At 43.7% G+C, this 16,796-nt stretch overlaps 1 protein-coding gene across 1 annotated transcript in view; it reads left to right on the top strand.

The window, feature by feature from the left end:
- Nucleotides 1-16,796, top strand: part of LOC106571837 (A disintegrin and metalloproteinase with thrombospondin motifs 19) — a 117,989-nt gene that overhangs the window by 96,686 nt on the left and 4,507 nt on the right. The window contains exons 21-22 of the mRNA XM_014145308.2: nucleotides 2,862-3,014; nucleotides 10,552-10,729. Coding sequence (XP_014000783.1) covers nucleotides 2,862-3,014; nucleotides 10,552-10,729 — 331 coding nt within the window. The remainder of the gene's footprint in view (nucleotides 1-2,861; nucleotides 3,015-10,551; nucleotides 10,730-16,796) is intronic.

The raw sequence follows: 16,796 nt of genomic DNA, 5'->3' as shown, positions 1-16,796 counted from the left end.
TCGCTGAAGTGTTTCAGGGAGCGTTTGACAGTGATGAGTGGAGGTCGTTTGACCGCTGACCCATTACGGATGCAGGCAATGAGGCAGTGATCGCTGAGATCTTGGTTGAAAACAGCAGAGGTGTATTTAGAGGGCAAGTTGGTTAGGATGATATCTATGAGGGTGCCCGTGTTTACGGCTTTGGGGTGATACCTGGTAGGTTCATTGATAATTTGTGTGAGATTGAGGGCATCAAGCTTAGATTGTAGGATGGCTGGGGTGTTAAGCATGTCCCAGTTTAGGTCACCTAGCAGCACATACTCTGAAGATAGATGGGGGGCAATCAGTTCACATATGGTGTCCAGAGCACAGCTGGGGGCAGAGGGTGGTCTATAGCAGGCGGCAACGATGAGAGACTTGTTTTTGGAGAGGTGGATTTTTAAAAGAAGAAATTAAAATTGTTTGGGTACATACCTGGATAGTAGGACAGAACTCTGCAGGCTATCTCTGCAGTAGATTGCAACACAAAAATGCAAACCTTCCAATAAAACAAAGGCTTAATCTGTCCCAATTGAATATGCTCATCTCTCTCTCTCTCTCTCTCTCTCTCTCACTCTCTCTCTCTCTCTTTCTCAATTCAATTTCAATTTAAGAGGCTTTTTTTTTGGCATGGGAAACACATGTTTACATTGCCAAAGCAAGTAAACGTGAAATAAACAATACATTTTTTTTACAGTAAACATTACACTCATAAACGTTCCAAAAAATAAAGACATTCCAAATGTTATATTATGTGCAAATAGTTAAAGTACAAAAGGGAAAATAATTAAACAAAAAATATGGGTTGTATTTACAATGATTGTTCTTCACTGGTTGCCCTTTTCTTGTGGCAACAGGTCACAAATCTTGCTGCTGTGATGTCACACTGTGGTATTTCACCCAATAGATATGGGTGGGAGTTTATCAAAATTGGGTTTCTTTTCAAATTCTTTGTGGGTCTGTATAATCTGAGGGAAATATGTGTCTCTAATATGGTCATACATTTGGCAGGAGGTTAGGAAGTGCAGCTCAGTTTCCACCTCATTTTGTGGGCAGTGTTGCACATAGCCTGTATTCTCTTGAGAGCCAGGTCTGCCTACAGTAGCCTTTCTCAATAGCAAGGCTATGCTCACTGAGTCTGTACATAGTCAAAGCTTTCCTTACGTTTGGTTCAGTCGCAGTGGTCAGGTATTCTGCCACTGTGTACTCTCTGTTTAGGGCCAAATAACATTCTAGTTTGCTCAGTTTTTTTGTTAATTCTTTCCAATGTGTCAAGTAATGATATTTTTGTTTTCTCATGATTTCGCTGGGTCTAATTGTGTTGGTGTCCTGGGGCTCTGTGGGGTCTGTTTGTGTCTCTCTTTGTCTCTCTCTCTGTCTCTCTCTCTGTCTCTCTCTGTCTCTCTCTCTGTCTCTCTCTGTCTCTCTTTCTCCATAGTAGCCACCCCTGCAATAACCCCCAATACATTAACCCAGTGATCTCATTTAGAGTTCAAAGGGCAACTAAATTAGTGTGTCTAGACCAAACAAGTGAAATTGACTGTGAGTCCTGGGCCAGCGCAACCGACCTCCTTTCCTTCCCATCTGTAAAAAGACAGGTTTGTAAAATGGGGAGGGGGGGGGGGGGATGAGGGGATGGCCTCCCCTCCACCCCACAAAGAAAGAGAAGCTGCTCCCCTCCAATACCTCCCTCCCTCCTATTCTAGCATATGATTTAATGCTCCCCCTGTCGGAGGTTGCGGAGCAGACCATAACTCACCTGGGGACGGGGGTTGCTCGGGAGGGTCTAAAGCGAAACATCTGCCAACACCAGGGGGGGTTTTTCGAGGCCGGGCCGAGAGGGCCAAGACTGACAGTGAATGTCCTTGCCTTTGATCACCCCTCCTTGGTCCAATCCCCCAGGCAGCTGTGTACATGTAGGGGCAGAGGAGAGAAAAGGGGGAATTTGAGAAGAGATGTGAAAAGAGAGGAGAGAAGGATGAAGGGATAAAGAGTGACGTGGCCTGATAGATAGGCTACAGGAAGAAGTTGCCCCCCCCCCCACCAGACTGATCTGGAATTAACTCACACTAAATCAGTCCTGTGTGCAACCTCTCCTTGGCAGGAAGTAAAACTGACTCGAGTTCAGTGCCTAGGGGTAACATTCAAGTGCACTGCCTCGTGGCTGATGGGGTCATCTCTGTTAGACTCTCTAGCTACCTAATATTCCCCGACAGATTGAAACAGTGCATCTGATCTAGAAAGACAAAAAATGCCCACTGATATAAAAAGGTATTTACAGTCAAAGGCAATATGGCAGAAACCTAACCTTTCACCTTACAGTAAAGGGGAGGGAAGACGAGCACAGAGCCATCAACACATTATGACAGCCATGCTCCTTTTGGAATAAAACGTCTCTTTCTGGAACGCTGCGTTTGCCTTGCAGCATTGCGTTGCAGAGGCAGTTGCAGTGCGTTCTGTGTGGTACGTACGTTGGATTTATGAAACGTATGCGTCAAACTGTATGCGTAGACGGCTTGACAGAAATGGTAGCAGAAGGTGAATGTTGAACTTTTGTTGCACACATATCCAGATGATGCTGCGTACCGTTTTGCGCAACGACGCTGTTGGTGTGATCAAGGCATCAGATCATCCTAACCCCTTGACCTTGTCTGACACATCCAAGATACCTACATACTTCATGTGTATATGAGTCCAAAATGGCACCCTATTCCCTACATAGTGCACTACTTTTGACCAGATACAATGGGTCCAGGTCAAAAGTAGTGCAACGCAATGCTGCAAGGCAAACGCAGCGTTCCATTGGAAATGAATGTACTGAGACGCAGATCTGTGTGTTGCAGTGCTCGGTGAAGTGTGGGCGGGGGGCGCGCCATCGGCTGGTGAAGTGCACCAACCCACGGAAGAAGTGTGACCTGTCGACCCTGCCCCGTGAGACGGAGGACTGTGAGGACTACTCCAAGTGTTACATCTGGAGGACAGGAGACTGGGCCAAGGTGGGTACATAGAGATATAAAACTACTACTACTACTACTTCTACTACTACTAATACTAATACGAATACTACTACTACTATTATTACTACTACTACTAATACCACTACTATGAATACCACTACTACTACTACTACTAATAATACTAATACTGCTAATACGAATACTACGAATACTACGAATACAACTGCTGTTACTACTACTAAGTACTACTACAACCACTATTACTACTACTACTAATTACTACTACTGCTACTACAACTACTACTACTACTAATTACTACTACTGCTACTACAACTACTACTACTACTAATTACTACTACTGCTACTACTGCTACTACTAATACTATTATTAGTACTACTACTGCTACTACTACTACTACTGCTACTACTAATACTACTAGTTACTACTACTTACTACTACTAATTACTACTACTACTATTACTGCTACTACTACTACAACTACTACTACTGCTACTACTAATACTATTATTATTACTACTACTACTACTACTACTACTAATACTATTACTAATACTACTAATTACTACTACTGCTACTACTAATAATACTAATAATACCCCACCTCTTTAAGGAATACCTAGGATAGGATAAAGTAATCCTTCTAACCCCCCCCCCCCCCCTTAAAAGATTTAGATGCACTATTGTAAAGTGGTTGTTCCACTGGATATCATAAGGTGAATGCACCATTTTGTAAGTCACTCTGGATAAGAGCGTCTGCTAAATGACTTAAATGTAATGTAAATGTACTACTACTACTACTACTACTGCTACTAATACTACTAGTTACTACTGCTACTAGTTACTACTACTACTAATTACTACTATTACTGCTACTACTACTACTACTGCTACTGTTATTAATATTACTACTAGTACTACTACTACTACTAGTACTACTACTATTGCTTCTGCTACTACTACTACTACTGCTACTGCTACTACTAGTACTACTACTACTAATACTAGTACTAATACTACTGCTATTATTACTACTAGTACTATACTGCTAGTGTTACTACTAGTACTACTAGTACTACTACTACTGCTACTACTATTGCTGCTACTACTACCACTAATATTATTACTACTAGTTCAACTACTACTATTACTACTACTGCTACTACTACTAATAATAATAATAATGTAATAATAATGATAATAATAGTGTTCTGTTTAATTATTTGGGTTGTTATTTGTCTGTATCATCTCACCTATTGAGAGTAGTTCCACAATAAACAGTAAGTGAATTGAGTTCCAATCTTACTGACCTCAAACCTGATTCCAGCAATGACCGAAATGACAAATTAGCTCAAAATGACCGTAGGCCTCTCCGCTGTATTAGCAAAACGTGTGGTTTGTAATGGCGGTCAGGTGTCTCCCATTGACTAGCTTCTGCCAGCCACACCGAGATAAAATGGTCGTTTTAAGCCATTTTGGTGAAGTATAAATTCACGATGCAAAGTATAACATCGCTATGTAAGCTGGCTTTGAACTGGTACACAGTTGAGGTGTAGGGGTAATACAGCATTTGTTTTGTATGTGCAATGTACTGTAAACGCCATGTTTACTGGACGGTGGCAACACTAATAATTAGGGTTGCACATTTTGGCGAATATTCAGAGGTGGAAACTTTCCATGGGAATTAATGGGAATATATGAGAATTAACGGGAATATATGGGAATTAACGGAAATATATGCAAATTAATATTAATACCATTTAAATGTAGATATACTAACATATCATATGGAGACAGAAACATAAACATTTTACCTTATCATAAGTAGACATAATTGCAAATGATTAAATCCTTCCAATAGAAAAAAAAACAATTTAGTTACGAATTGAACTTTAATTAAATGAGTTGACTCTTCACATGGGATGATTTCACTGAACAACAAAAGAAAGGGAATATTGAATGATCCCCAATGATCCATCGCATCTCCCAAAAACGTTTTCAACATACATCTGTAAAATTATAGTCTAGAAACTATAGCTTTGGTTGTCTTCCTCTCAGGCTTCCATGTCTTCTCCCTGGAACTCCTCAATGTCTACCTCTTGAACATTAGACTCCGAGGCCTCATCTTCACTGTCACTTTCCAATCTTTTGAGGATGGGTCGTTGTCAGGGTCAAAAAGCCTCAAATTTGCCCGGATTGCCACCAATTTTTCAACCCTTGTATTGGTCAGCCTGTTGCATGCTTTGGTGTGTGTGTTCCCAAACAAGGACCAGTTGCTCTCTGAGGCGGCTGATGTTGGTGGGATTTGGAGGATGATGGAGGCAACAGGGGAAAGAGCCTCAGATCCACAAAGTCCCTTCCACCAGGTGGCTGATGAGATATGTTGGCACGACTGCCATATTGCATCTCCATCCCAAAGCCCTTGCTTGGAAGTGTATTTCGCCAGACTGCCATGAACCGTACCCTCATCCAGGCCAAGGTGGCGAGACACAGTTGTGATGACACCATAGGCCTTGTTGATCTCTGCACCAGACAGGATGCTCTTGCCAGCATATTTGGGGTCCAACATACACGCTGCGGCGTGATTTGGCTTCAGTCAGAAGTCTTCACTCTTTTTGATGTATTTCAGAACTGCAGTTTCCTCTGCATAGAGCAAAAGTGAAGTTGGCAGGGCAGTACGGATTTCTTCTCTTACATCTGCAAGCAGTCTGAACATCAGACAGGATGGCATTGTCTCCCTCAATCCGTGCAATGGCTACTGCTATAGGTTTCAGGAGTTCCAGGCTGCTTACCACTCTCTCCCAAAATACATAATCCAGAAGGATCCTCTTGATGGGGCTGTCCATATCAGCAGACTGTGTATGGCCATTTCTTGGAGAGACTCCTTCCCCTCCAGGAGACTGTCAAACATGATGACAACACCATCCCAATGGGTGTTGCTGGGCAGCTTCAATGTGGTGCTCTTATTCTTCTCACTTTGCTTGGTGAGGTAGATTGCTGCTATAACTTGATGACCCTTCACATACCTAACCATTTCCTTGGCTCTCTTGTAGAGTGTATCCATTGTTTTCAGTGCCATGATGTCCTTGAGGTGCAGATTCAATGCATGAGCAGCACAGCAAATTGGTGTGATGTGAGGGTAAGACTCCAAGGTCATTGATGACCGCCTTCAGCTCATCTGCAATGTAGAGTCCGGTGTGTCTGTTGTCCCTTGTATCTGTGCTCTTGTAGAATACAGGTTGAGGGGTGGAGATGATGTAGTTAATTATTCTCTGACTACGTTCCTCCATTGAGTCAAAAAAACTTCTGATTCCAAGAGGACCATGAGCTGTTGCTATCGATAAGGTGTCTGATTCATCATTTTCACCTCGAATAGAAGTATTGGGACTTTTGTCAGAGGTTGCTTGTTGTGAGCGCTGAGGGAACTTTATGCACTTGGCCAGATGATTCTGCATCTTTGTTGAATTCTTCACATATGATTTGGCACAGTATTTGCAAATGTACACAGCTTTTCATTTTACATTAGCTGCAGTGAAATGTCTCCACACATCAGATAGTGCCCGTGACATTTTCCTGTGAAGATTTTTTAAAATGAGTTAAAAAAACACAAATACAATTCCATGTACAGATAAATAGTTAAGCAGTTTGATTAAACAACTCCTTTGTAAGATAAATGTTTTAAAATGAAACATGTATGGAAACAGATGAATTAACACTCCTCAGTTAGCAGGCTCAAGTAAGCTAAAACCCACATGGTAGCAAAAACCAACTACCAGAAATTGTTAACAAGTTAGAAATGATTTAAACACACTTTGCTGTAGGCTACTATTTACTAGTTAACAAAAAATCATGTATGTCATATAAAATATATTCACCCCATCCAGTATTGTAATCAAAACTTACCAGAAAGCATGTAGTTCCTGGCTCAGACAGTATAGTAGTGTGGGCTCAATAGCATCTCATTAGAGTGCAAGGTCTTGAGAATCAGCCGTACATCTGATGGAAGAATACACTGTGCATACAGAGGGTTGCAATTCCATTGAATTGGGGATAGTTTAACCAAAATATGCCACAAGACCTAGAATTGCCTTATGTGTATCCCACAAAAAAGGTTAACTGTAAGCTAACTTTTTTGATGAATTTAAGCAAAGTTCCCCAAATTCCCGGGCTTAATTTCCCATGGAAAATGTACCGGAAAGTTTCTGACCCTTTGCAACCATACTAATAATCCACATTTCCACTGTGTTAACAGTTGACTCAGATGGCCCGTCCCTTTGTGAACATTGTTCCAATGGGATGGCAAAAGGGGTGAGGTTGTGAGAACTGGGAACGGACATTTGTTTTCGAGTAATCTTTTTTTTCTCTTATTTGCTTCGACTCTGTGGCTTGCAGAACCACAAATCCCTTAATATGTGACTATAAACCACATCATTTGTGGTAATGCTAATAAAAATACCCCTAGATTACTTTATATAGTCAGTATAACATGTTCACGGCCTACTGTAGCCATGTACAGTAAATACATGGGAATGAACTCAATCACACCTATAATTTTTTTTTAAACTAAATCTATCCTTATATAAATACATGGGCTTACTTTGACTTTTTCAAAAGCGTATTTGATTATTTCCTGTCTGTTGCATTGTTTTATTCCACGTCTATATCTCTGTCTGTCTGTCTGTCTGTCTGTCTGTCTGTCTGTCTGTCTGTCTGTCTGTCTGTCTGTCTGTCTGTCTGTCTGTCTGTCTGTCTGTCTGTCTGTCTGTCTGTCTGTCTGTCTGTCTGTCTGTCTGTCTCTCTCACTCTGTCTCTCTCTCTCACTCTGTATCTCTCTCTCTCTTCTCTCTGTCTCTTTCTCCCTCTCTCTCTCCCCCTCTCTCTGTGGAAATCTGGAAATCTACAAATTGTCATGGAGAGTGCTCTGTCAAATCACTGCCAAACCCTGATATGTATTTGCCATCTTCCCGAGCCTCGGTATGGCTAAAGCAGACTAATGTATCGGGTGAATAGGAGCGCCGCCGAGGCGGTTCTCTCCCCGCTCGCCCCGTCCAGACATGCCTGATCCCCAACATGCTGTTCTAGTCACAACAGCTGTCTGTTATTTAAACACTCACCTCCACATAAATGCATTACGAAGTTAGCTCATGTCGAAAAAGCCTCGAGTTGAAAGCGGACGGACTCCATCTCTCCAACCCCCCACTTCTTTGAATGTCTAGAAAGCTGTTTTTTAAAAAGACATTGGAGAAGGGATTACAAGACTATATTAATCTGTCTCTGCCACTATTCATCGCAGCGCCTCCTGTATAAATTCACTCTGTCTCTGCCGGGTTGGACATATTTAGGCCTGAATCTCTCTGTGTTTTGGCGAACAGCAGTCGACCACGGAAACAGCTCGGGCTGGCCGCAGCCAATCGCTGAAGCCGGTGTTCCACTCATGCCTTGGCAGGTCTTTCACCTCAGAGACTTTTGGCTTGGCCCAAGTGAGTGATGCAAGCTCATTATATGGATCACTCATACATACAGCCACATACTGGGGCACTGACCAGGGGCTGTGGTAGGTGACACTTAACATGAGGTCAAAAGTCATAACGCTTTCGTAATCAAACAGATATCATTTCATGGTCAAACTCATTCAATGAAATGCAGTAGTCTGCTGTCATTTCCTTTCAATATGTGTCCAATTAATACCTAGACAACCAGGTGAGGGGAGTTCCTAACTCATCAATTAAGACCTAGACAACCAGGTGAGGGGAGTTCCTAACTCATCAATTAAGACCTAGACAACCAGGTGAGGGGAGTTCCTAACTCATCAATTAAGACCTAGACAACCAGGTGAGGGGAGTTCCTAACTCATCAATTAAGACCTAGACAACCAGGTGAGGGGAGTTCCTAACTCATCAATTAAGACCTAGACAACCAGGTGAGGGGAGTTCCTAACTCATCAATTAAGACCTAGACAACCAGGTGAGGGGAGTTCCTAACTCATCAATTAAGACCTAGACAACCAGGTGAGGGGAGTTCCTAACTCATCAATTAAGACCTAGACAACCAGGTGAGGGGAGTTCCTAACTCATCAATTAAGACCTAGACAACCAGGTGAGGGGAGTTCCTAACTCATCAATTTAGACCTAGACAACCAGGTGAGGGGAGTTCCTAACTCATCAATTAAGACCTAGACAACCAGGTGAGGGGAGTTCCTAACTCATCAATTAAGACCTAGACAACCAGGTGAGGGGAGTTCCTAACTCATCAATTAAGACCTAGACAACCAGGTGAGGGGAGTTCCTAACTCATCAATTAAGACCTAGACAACCAGGTGAGGGGAGTTCCTAACTCATCAATTAAGACCTAGACAACCAGGTGAGGGGAGTTCCTAACTCATCAATTAAGACCTAGACAACCAGGTGAGGGGAGTTCCTAACTCATCAATTAATACCTAGACAACCAGGTGAGGGGAGTTCCTAACTCATCAATTAAGACCTAGACAACCAGGTGAGGGGAGTTCCTAACTCATCAATTAAGACCTAGACAACCAGGTGAGGGGAGTTCCTAACTCATCAATTAAGACCTAGACAACCAGGTGAGGGGAGTTCCTAACTCATCAATTAAGACCTAGACAACCAGGTGAGGGGAGTTCCTAACTCATCAATTAAGACCTAGACAACCAGGTGAGGGGAGTTCCTAACTCATCAATTAAGACCTAGACAACCAGGTGAGGGGAGTTCCTAACTCATCAATTAAGACCTAGACAACCAGGTGAGGGGAGTTCCTAACTCATCAATTAAGACCTAGACAACCAGGTGAGGGGAGTTCCTAACTCATCAATTAAGACCTAGACAACCAGGTGAGGGGAGTTCCTAACTCATCAATTAAGACCTAGACAACCAGGTGAGGGGAGTTCCTAACTCATCAGTATGAGCTCATAACAAAAAATAAATATTTTGTTATTATTATTATATTTTGCATTGTATTTGACATTATGGCCACTGACATAATCTTATGCTGTGTGTTATGGTGTTGACAGTGTCTCTGATCTTATGCTGTGTGTTACGGTGTTGACAGTGTCTCTGATCTTATGCTGTGTGTTATGGTGTTGACAGTGCCTCTGATCTTATGCTGTGTGTTACAGTGTTGACAGTGCCTCTGATCTTATGCTGTGTGTTATGGTGTTGACAGTGCCTCTGATCTTATGCTGTGTGTTATGGTGTTGACAGTGTCTCTGATCTTATGCTGTGTGTTACGGTGTTGACAGTACCTCTGATCTTATGCTGTGTGTTACGGTGTTGACAGTACCTCTGATCTTATGCTGTGTGTTACGGTGTTGACAGTACCTCTGATCTTATGCTGTGTGTTACAGTGTTGACAGTGCCTCTGATCTTATGCTGTGTGTTACGGTGTTGACAGTACCTCTGATCTTATGCTGTGTGTTACGGTGTTGACAGTGCCTCTGATCTTATGCTGTGTGTTACGGTGTTGACAGTACCTCTGATCTTATGCTGTGTGTTACGGTGTTGACAGTGTCTCTGATCTTATGCTGTGTGTTACGGTGTTGACAGTGCTCGGTCACCTGTGGTAAAAGCATGCAGTCCCGGGTTATCCAGTGCATGCACAAGATCACCGGGCGCCACGGCAACGAGTGCTTCTCGTCGGAGAAGCCGGCGGCGTACCGGCCATGTCAGCAGCAGGCGTGCAATGAGAGGATCAACGTCAACACCATCACCTCGCCACGCCTGGGTGAGTTATCACGCAACTTGTCATCACTGTCACCACCTCCCGGGTTCATGTTGAACAAAGGTAGGGATCCGTTCCAATTCAGTTCCGAAATGTTATCCAGAAAATGAATTGGAGAAATGCCCTTTCTTTTCAGAGTCAGGGTTTTATCAACACAGTTTATTCTTTAAAGTTAAAATAGATTGAATATTAAAGAAGGCCAGAACTCACTTGATGCTTGCATGGGTTTAGAAAAGACAAGAGTTGAGCTCTATATTCAGCTATAGATTGGTCCTGATAATAATTAATCTATAGATTAATATAATAACCTAATAATAAATACCTAATAATAATGAAGTCCTGTTGTTTTTACTACTTACAATAACTGTTCCCTAGACGCAGCTTGCAATCACCATTCCAGCTCCCTTACCTATCATAGCTTCCCAAGTTCATCGAACGTTCCCAAGGGTTGTTCTGTCTCATTATTTGAGTATGGTACAAATCCATTAGATACATCATCTGTCTCGCGCACAACGGGCTCTCTGACAGACATCGCGCTGTGTAGGGTTTCCAAAAAACTATCCTCAAAGTATCTCGAGCTCATTCCCGAGTCAGTTCAAAACCCATTAATTGGCGAGCGTTGATGTGGAAAGTTTGGCCCACCACTTCCCCAGCAAGGCGGAGGGCCCCGGCAATCTAAATGTGCCATGTTTTGATGACTTCATTAAAAATATTATGTGCGGCCTCAAGCTGTGGAATTATGCTGTGTTGTATAATATCGCCTATTCACGAGCATGCCAGACACACCACTCAACAACCTCCGTTGACCCCAGACACAAGTGCCATTTTTTATTATTTTTTTTAAAGCCTGCAGTGAATTTCACAGTTTACACGTTCCACCAACCCTTCTGCCCACTCGTCCCTGGGTGTGTCCCTATCGGCCCTGGTCAAAAGTAGTGAACTAAATAGGGAATAGGGCTCTGGTCAAAAGTAGTGCACTACATAGGGAATAGGGTGCCATTTAGGACGCAGGTCACTGTGTTTAGGGGCTGGATGGTACCAGATGACGACGTTCGAAAATATTAAGCCTTCTGGGAAGAGTGAGCATAGTTTATCATAAATTGCAGCTGGGGAAGAGTTGCTGGGGCTGGGGCTGCCGAGGTTGATTCTGGGGCTGAGACTGCCGAGGTTGATTCTGGGGCTGAGGCTGATTCTGCTGAGGCTGCTGAGGTTGATTCTGGGGCTGCTGAGGTTGATTCTGGGGCTGCTGAGGTTGATTCTGGGGCTGCTGAGATTGATTCTGGGGCTGCTGAGGTTGATTCTGCTGAGGCTGCTGAGGTTGAGAATGAGGCTGTCGAGGTTGCGACTGGGGGTGGGGCTGGGGTTGCTGAGATTGAGACTGGGGCTACTGAGGTTGAGGTTGGGCTGAGACCGGGCTGAGGCCGGGTGGATATATGGCATGATGTTTATAATTGGTGTACGCCGGCAGAGATGCAGCTGGAGGGAGGGGTGTCTGTGGTACGCACCAGGGTAGCAGCCCTGCCCCCCCCCCCCTCTAAAACCTTCACAGCTGGTAATGCTAAGCTCCTCCAGGAATCTGGAAAATATGAACGTTTGTGCCTCAAGCCTCTCTCGCATTCACTTTTTGTATTATTTTTTATTCACTCCCATTCATTTTTTTTTTTGTACATATTTCCTGTTTATCCATTCTATTTAGAACAGACATACGTCTGTTGGAGTACAATGTTATATCAATTGAATCTGTATAGTGGTACAATAGATATTGAATGAAAAAAAACAGAAAATTGTCTGCTCAATAGTCTGTTCAATGTGAGATTAGGGCTACAAAGTATAAAATAAAACAAAAATACTATGAAAACATGCTTAGATAAAAGACTAGCCCACAAGCCACACAGTTGTCATAGATATAGGACCAATACCACTGACATACATATTACCATGCAGTCAATAGCAACTAATACTATCACTGTTTTTGCATACAATCAGATAACGTCTCTCTCTGTTCCTACTCCCCGCCTACAAGCAGCAACTCAAGAGGGAACCATCAACACAGAATAGTGAAGTGCTGGACAGAGGAGGCAGACTCAATGCTGTTTTGAGAATAATGATAGGAATACAGTACCAGTCAAAAGTGTGGACACCTACTCATTCAAGGGTTTTCTCTTTATTTTTTACTATTTTCTACAATGTAGAATAATAGTGAAGACATCAAAACTATGAAATAACACATATGGAATCATGTAGTAACCAAAGAAAGTATTAAACAAATCAAAATATATTTTCTATTTGAGACTCTTCATAGCCACCTTTTGCCTTGATGACAGCTTTGCACACTCTTGGCATTCTCTCAACCAGCTTCATGAGGTAGTCACTTGTGGAATGCATTTCAATTAACAGGTGTGCCTTGTTAAAAGTTAATTTGTGGATTCTTTTTCCTTCTTAATGCATTTGAGCCAATCAGTTATGTTGTGACAAGGTAGGGTTGGTATACAGAAGATAGCACCATATTATGGCAAGAACAGCTCAAATAAGCAAAGAGAAACAACAGTCCATCATTACTTTAAGACACCTCCCCCCTCAGAAAAGCCTCAATTTCATGAAGCATGGACACTATAAGTTGTCGAAATCGTTCCACAGGGATGCTGGCCCATGTTGACTACAATGCTTCCCACAGTTGTCAAGTTGGCTGGATGTCCTTTGGGTGGTAGATCATTCTTGATACACACGAAACGGTTGAGCGTGAAAAACCCAGCAGCGTTGCAGTTCTTAACACAAACCAGTGAACCTGGCACCTATTACCATACCCTGTTCATAGGCACTTAAATATTTTGTCTTGCCCATTCACCCTCTGAATGGCACACATACACAATCCATGTCTCAATTGTCTCAAGGCTTAAAAAATCCTTCATTAACCTGCCCTTCATCTACACTGATTGAAGTGGATTTAACAATTGACATCAATAAGGGATCATGGGGCCTCCCGAGTGGGAGCCGCTAGAGATGGTTCGAGTCCAGGCTCTGTCGCAGCCGGCCGCGACCGGGAGACCCATGGGGCGGCGCACAATTGGCCCAGCGTCGTCCGTCGTCTGGGTTAGGGAGGGTTTGGCTGGCAGGGATGTTCTTATCCCATCGCGCACTAGCAACTCCCGTGGTGGGCTGGGTGCAGTGCACGCTGACATGGTTGCCAGGTGTATGGTGTTTCCTCTGACACATTGGTGCGGCTGGCTTCCGGGTTAAGCGGGCGTTGTGTCAAGAAGCAGTGCGGCTTGGCTGGGTTGTGTTTCGGAGGCTGCATGGCTCTCGACCTTCGCCTCTCCCAAGTCCGTACGGGAGTTGCAGTGATGGGACAGGACTGTAACTACCAATTGGATACCACAACATTGGGGAGAAAAAGGGGTACATTTAAAAAAAAATCATAATAATAATATTTGAGATCATAGCATTCACCTGGTTAGTTTATGTCATGGACAGAGCAGGTGCCCTTAATGTTTTGTACACTCAGTGTACAACGTCAGTCACAGGCTTCATTAGGAAATGTGTTGATGATATTGTACCCACAATAACAATCCAGACATACCCCAACCAAAAACCCTGGATGAATGGAGAAATCCGTACCATGCTGAGAGCCTGTATTGCAGCATTCAATGTCAGCAGAACGAATCCCGATGGCTCTGTGGTGCGCGATGCGTACAAGATAAACAGGTACGAGCACATTTAGGGACGCAGAAAGACAATACAGACTCAAACTTTTAATTGAGGTTCGACAACTCAGACCCGCAACGCATGTGTCAAGGACTACAGACTATCACGGACTACAAAGGTGGACAATACCAAGCCATCCAGGAGGACTCTCGCTGTTCCGGACGACCAGGTTCTTTCGCTCTCCGAGGCTAACGTGAGGAAAAACTCTCAAAAGAGTGAATACTCACAAAGCCACCGGCCCAGATGGCATCCCTGGCCACGCCCTCAGGGTGTGTGCTGACCGGGTGGTGGGCTTCTTCTTAGACATCTTCAACCTATCCCTGTCCCAGGCTGTATACCCCACTTGCTTCAAGGACACCATCATAGTCCCAATGCCCAAGAAAAAGAAGGTGACATGCTCAAAAAGATCACCCCGGTAATTGTGAAGTGCTTCGAGAGGCTGGTCATGTTCTGTACAGCACCCTCTGCAACTGGATCTTGGACTTCCTGACGGGCAGACTACAGGCTGTGAGGATTGGCAACAACACGTCCTCCACAATGACTCTTAACACAGGGGCCCCCCAGGGGTGTGTCCTCAGTCCTCTGCTGTACTCTCTGTTGGCTTTGCACGACACTAACTCCATCATCACGTTTTCTGACGATCATGTTTTAGGCCTGATAACCAACCAAGACGAGTCAGGCTATAGGGAGGAAGCATAGGGAACATGCACAGATCCACATCAACGGGACTTCAGTAGAGAGAGTCAGCAGTTTTAAGTTCCTCTGTATCCACATCACAGAGGACTTGACATGGACCAACAACACCACCACTCTTGTCAAAAGGGTGCGACAGCATCTTTACTTCCTAAGGCGGCTGAAGAAATTCAGCATGCCGCCCCGGATCCTCTCCAAATACTACCCCTGCACCATTGAGAGTGTCCTGACCGGTTGTATCACAGCCTGGTTCGAGAATTTCTCTGTCCACAACCGTAAGGCCCTCCAGTGGTTGGTGAAGACAATTTTATCTACAATGCTAAAAAATAAAAAAATATATATTCTACTGAGTCATTTACTTTGTTTATATTCTTATTTTAAATAAAACAAATAAAAAATATGGTATTATTATTGTTTCTTATTGTTGTTGCATTGTCCAGAAGGAACCTGCAAGTAAGCATTTCATTGAACGGTGTATACCATGTGTATCCCGTACCACTAATGAAAACACTGTTACACCTCTACTACTGTGTATCAGTCGCAGTAACAATGGGCTCAGCCGCGCAGCAGCAAACTAGACTTAGCAGTTGAATTTCCCATGAAGCCAAAAAGATGACTCAGACTTTTCCCATGAAGCCAAAAGGATGACTCAGATTTCGGGAGGCAGAAGAATGAAGAGGTGTGAGTTGTTTTACTGTCTGTCGCCATGGCGTTCCCACTAATCCCACCCCAGCCACGGGTGTTGTGTTCCGTTGTGTTTGCCTTGGTGGAGACTTCACGCCATCTCAAAAACAGCAGAACGCCATCAAGAGAAGGGTTTACGTCTCAAATGGCACCCTATTCCCTATGTAGTGAATTACTTTTGACCAGGGCCTATAGGGGTCTGGTCAAAAGTAATGCACTAGGGAACAGGGTGCCATTTCAGACATATCCAAGAAGTGGCAGCCCTCCCTAGCCGCCTCTGGAATGTTCCGAGGTAGATAGAGACCGTGGCAGTCCCAAACGGCACCCTATTCCCTATGTAGTGCACTACCCCATGAGCCCTGGTCAAAAGTAGTGCACTACATAGGGGATAGAATGCGATTTGGGAAGCAACCAGTGTTGGTGGTCCCATCGTCTCATTGGCAAAGAGGGATGTTTACAACCCCTGGCTTCATTACCAAGGCCTGTTCACTTCAAGAAAGTATGTCAACACAGTTTCTATGCCCCCGAGATCTGAGTTTATTCAGAATGCTGCCGATGCAAATGGAATGCGATGGAACGGTCATAATATAACGTTTTGTTGATTGTGTGACAGAGTAGTGTGTGTTGCAGAGTGCCGACTCCCCTACCCAGCACAGCAGCCCTGAAACACAAATGAAACAAGGTTATCCTCGTGACCTTGCGTCCTCTTGAGAACTCTGCTCTCGTGTAAACGGGTGTTAGTGTCAATGGACTGAGGGTTTGAGGACAGATTTTACGAGAGAGAGAGAGAGAGAGAGAGAGAGACTATTTGGAAGCTTTTGGACAATATAGGACTGCTTGAGTCTGTGGGAATGTGCAATAATATGCTTCTGCCATCATCCTTTAGTCATTGTGTGTTTAGGTGTGGCTAATAATTTGCTACTATAATACCCATTCTTTTTGATAGCCCTGAAATTGCAATGTGGCAGCTGGACTTTCAATGTAATCTCTG

Source organism: Salmo salar, chromosome ssa01, assembly GCF_905237065.1.
Source record: "Salmo salar chromosome ssa01, Ssal_v3.1, whole genome shotgun sequence".
Taxonomy (NCBI): Eukaryota; Metazoa; Chordata; class Actinopteri; order Salmoniformes; family Salmonidae; genus Salmo; species Salmo salar.
This window is presented reverse-complemented; position numbering and strand designations above follow the sequence as displayed.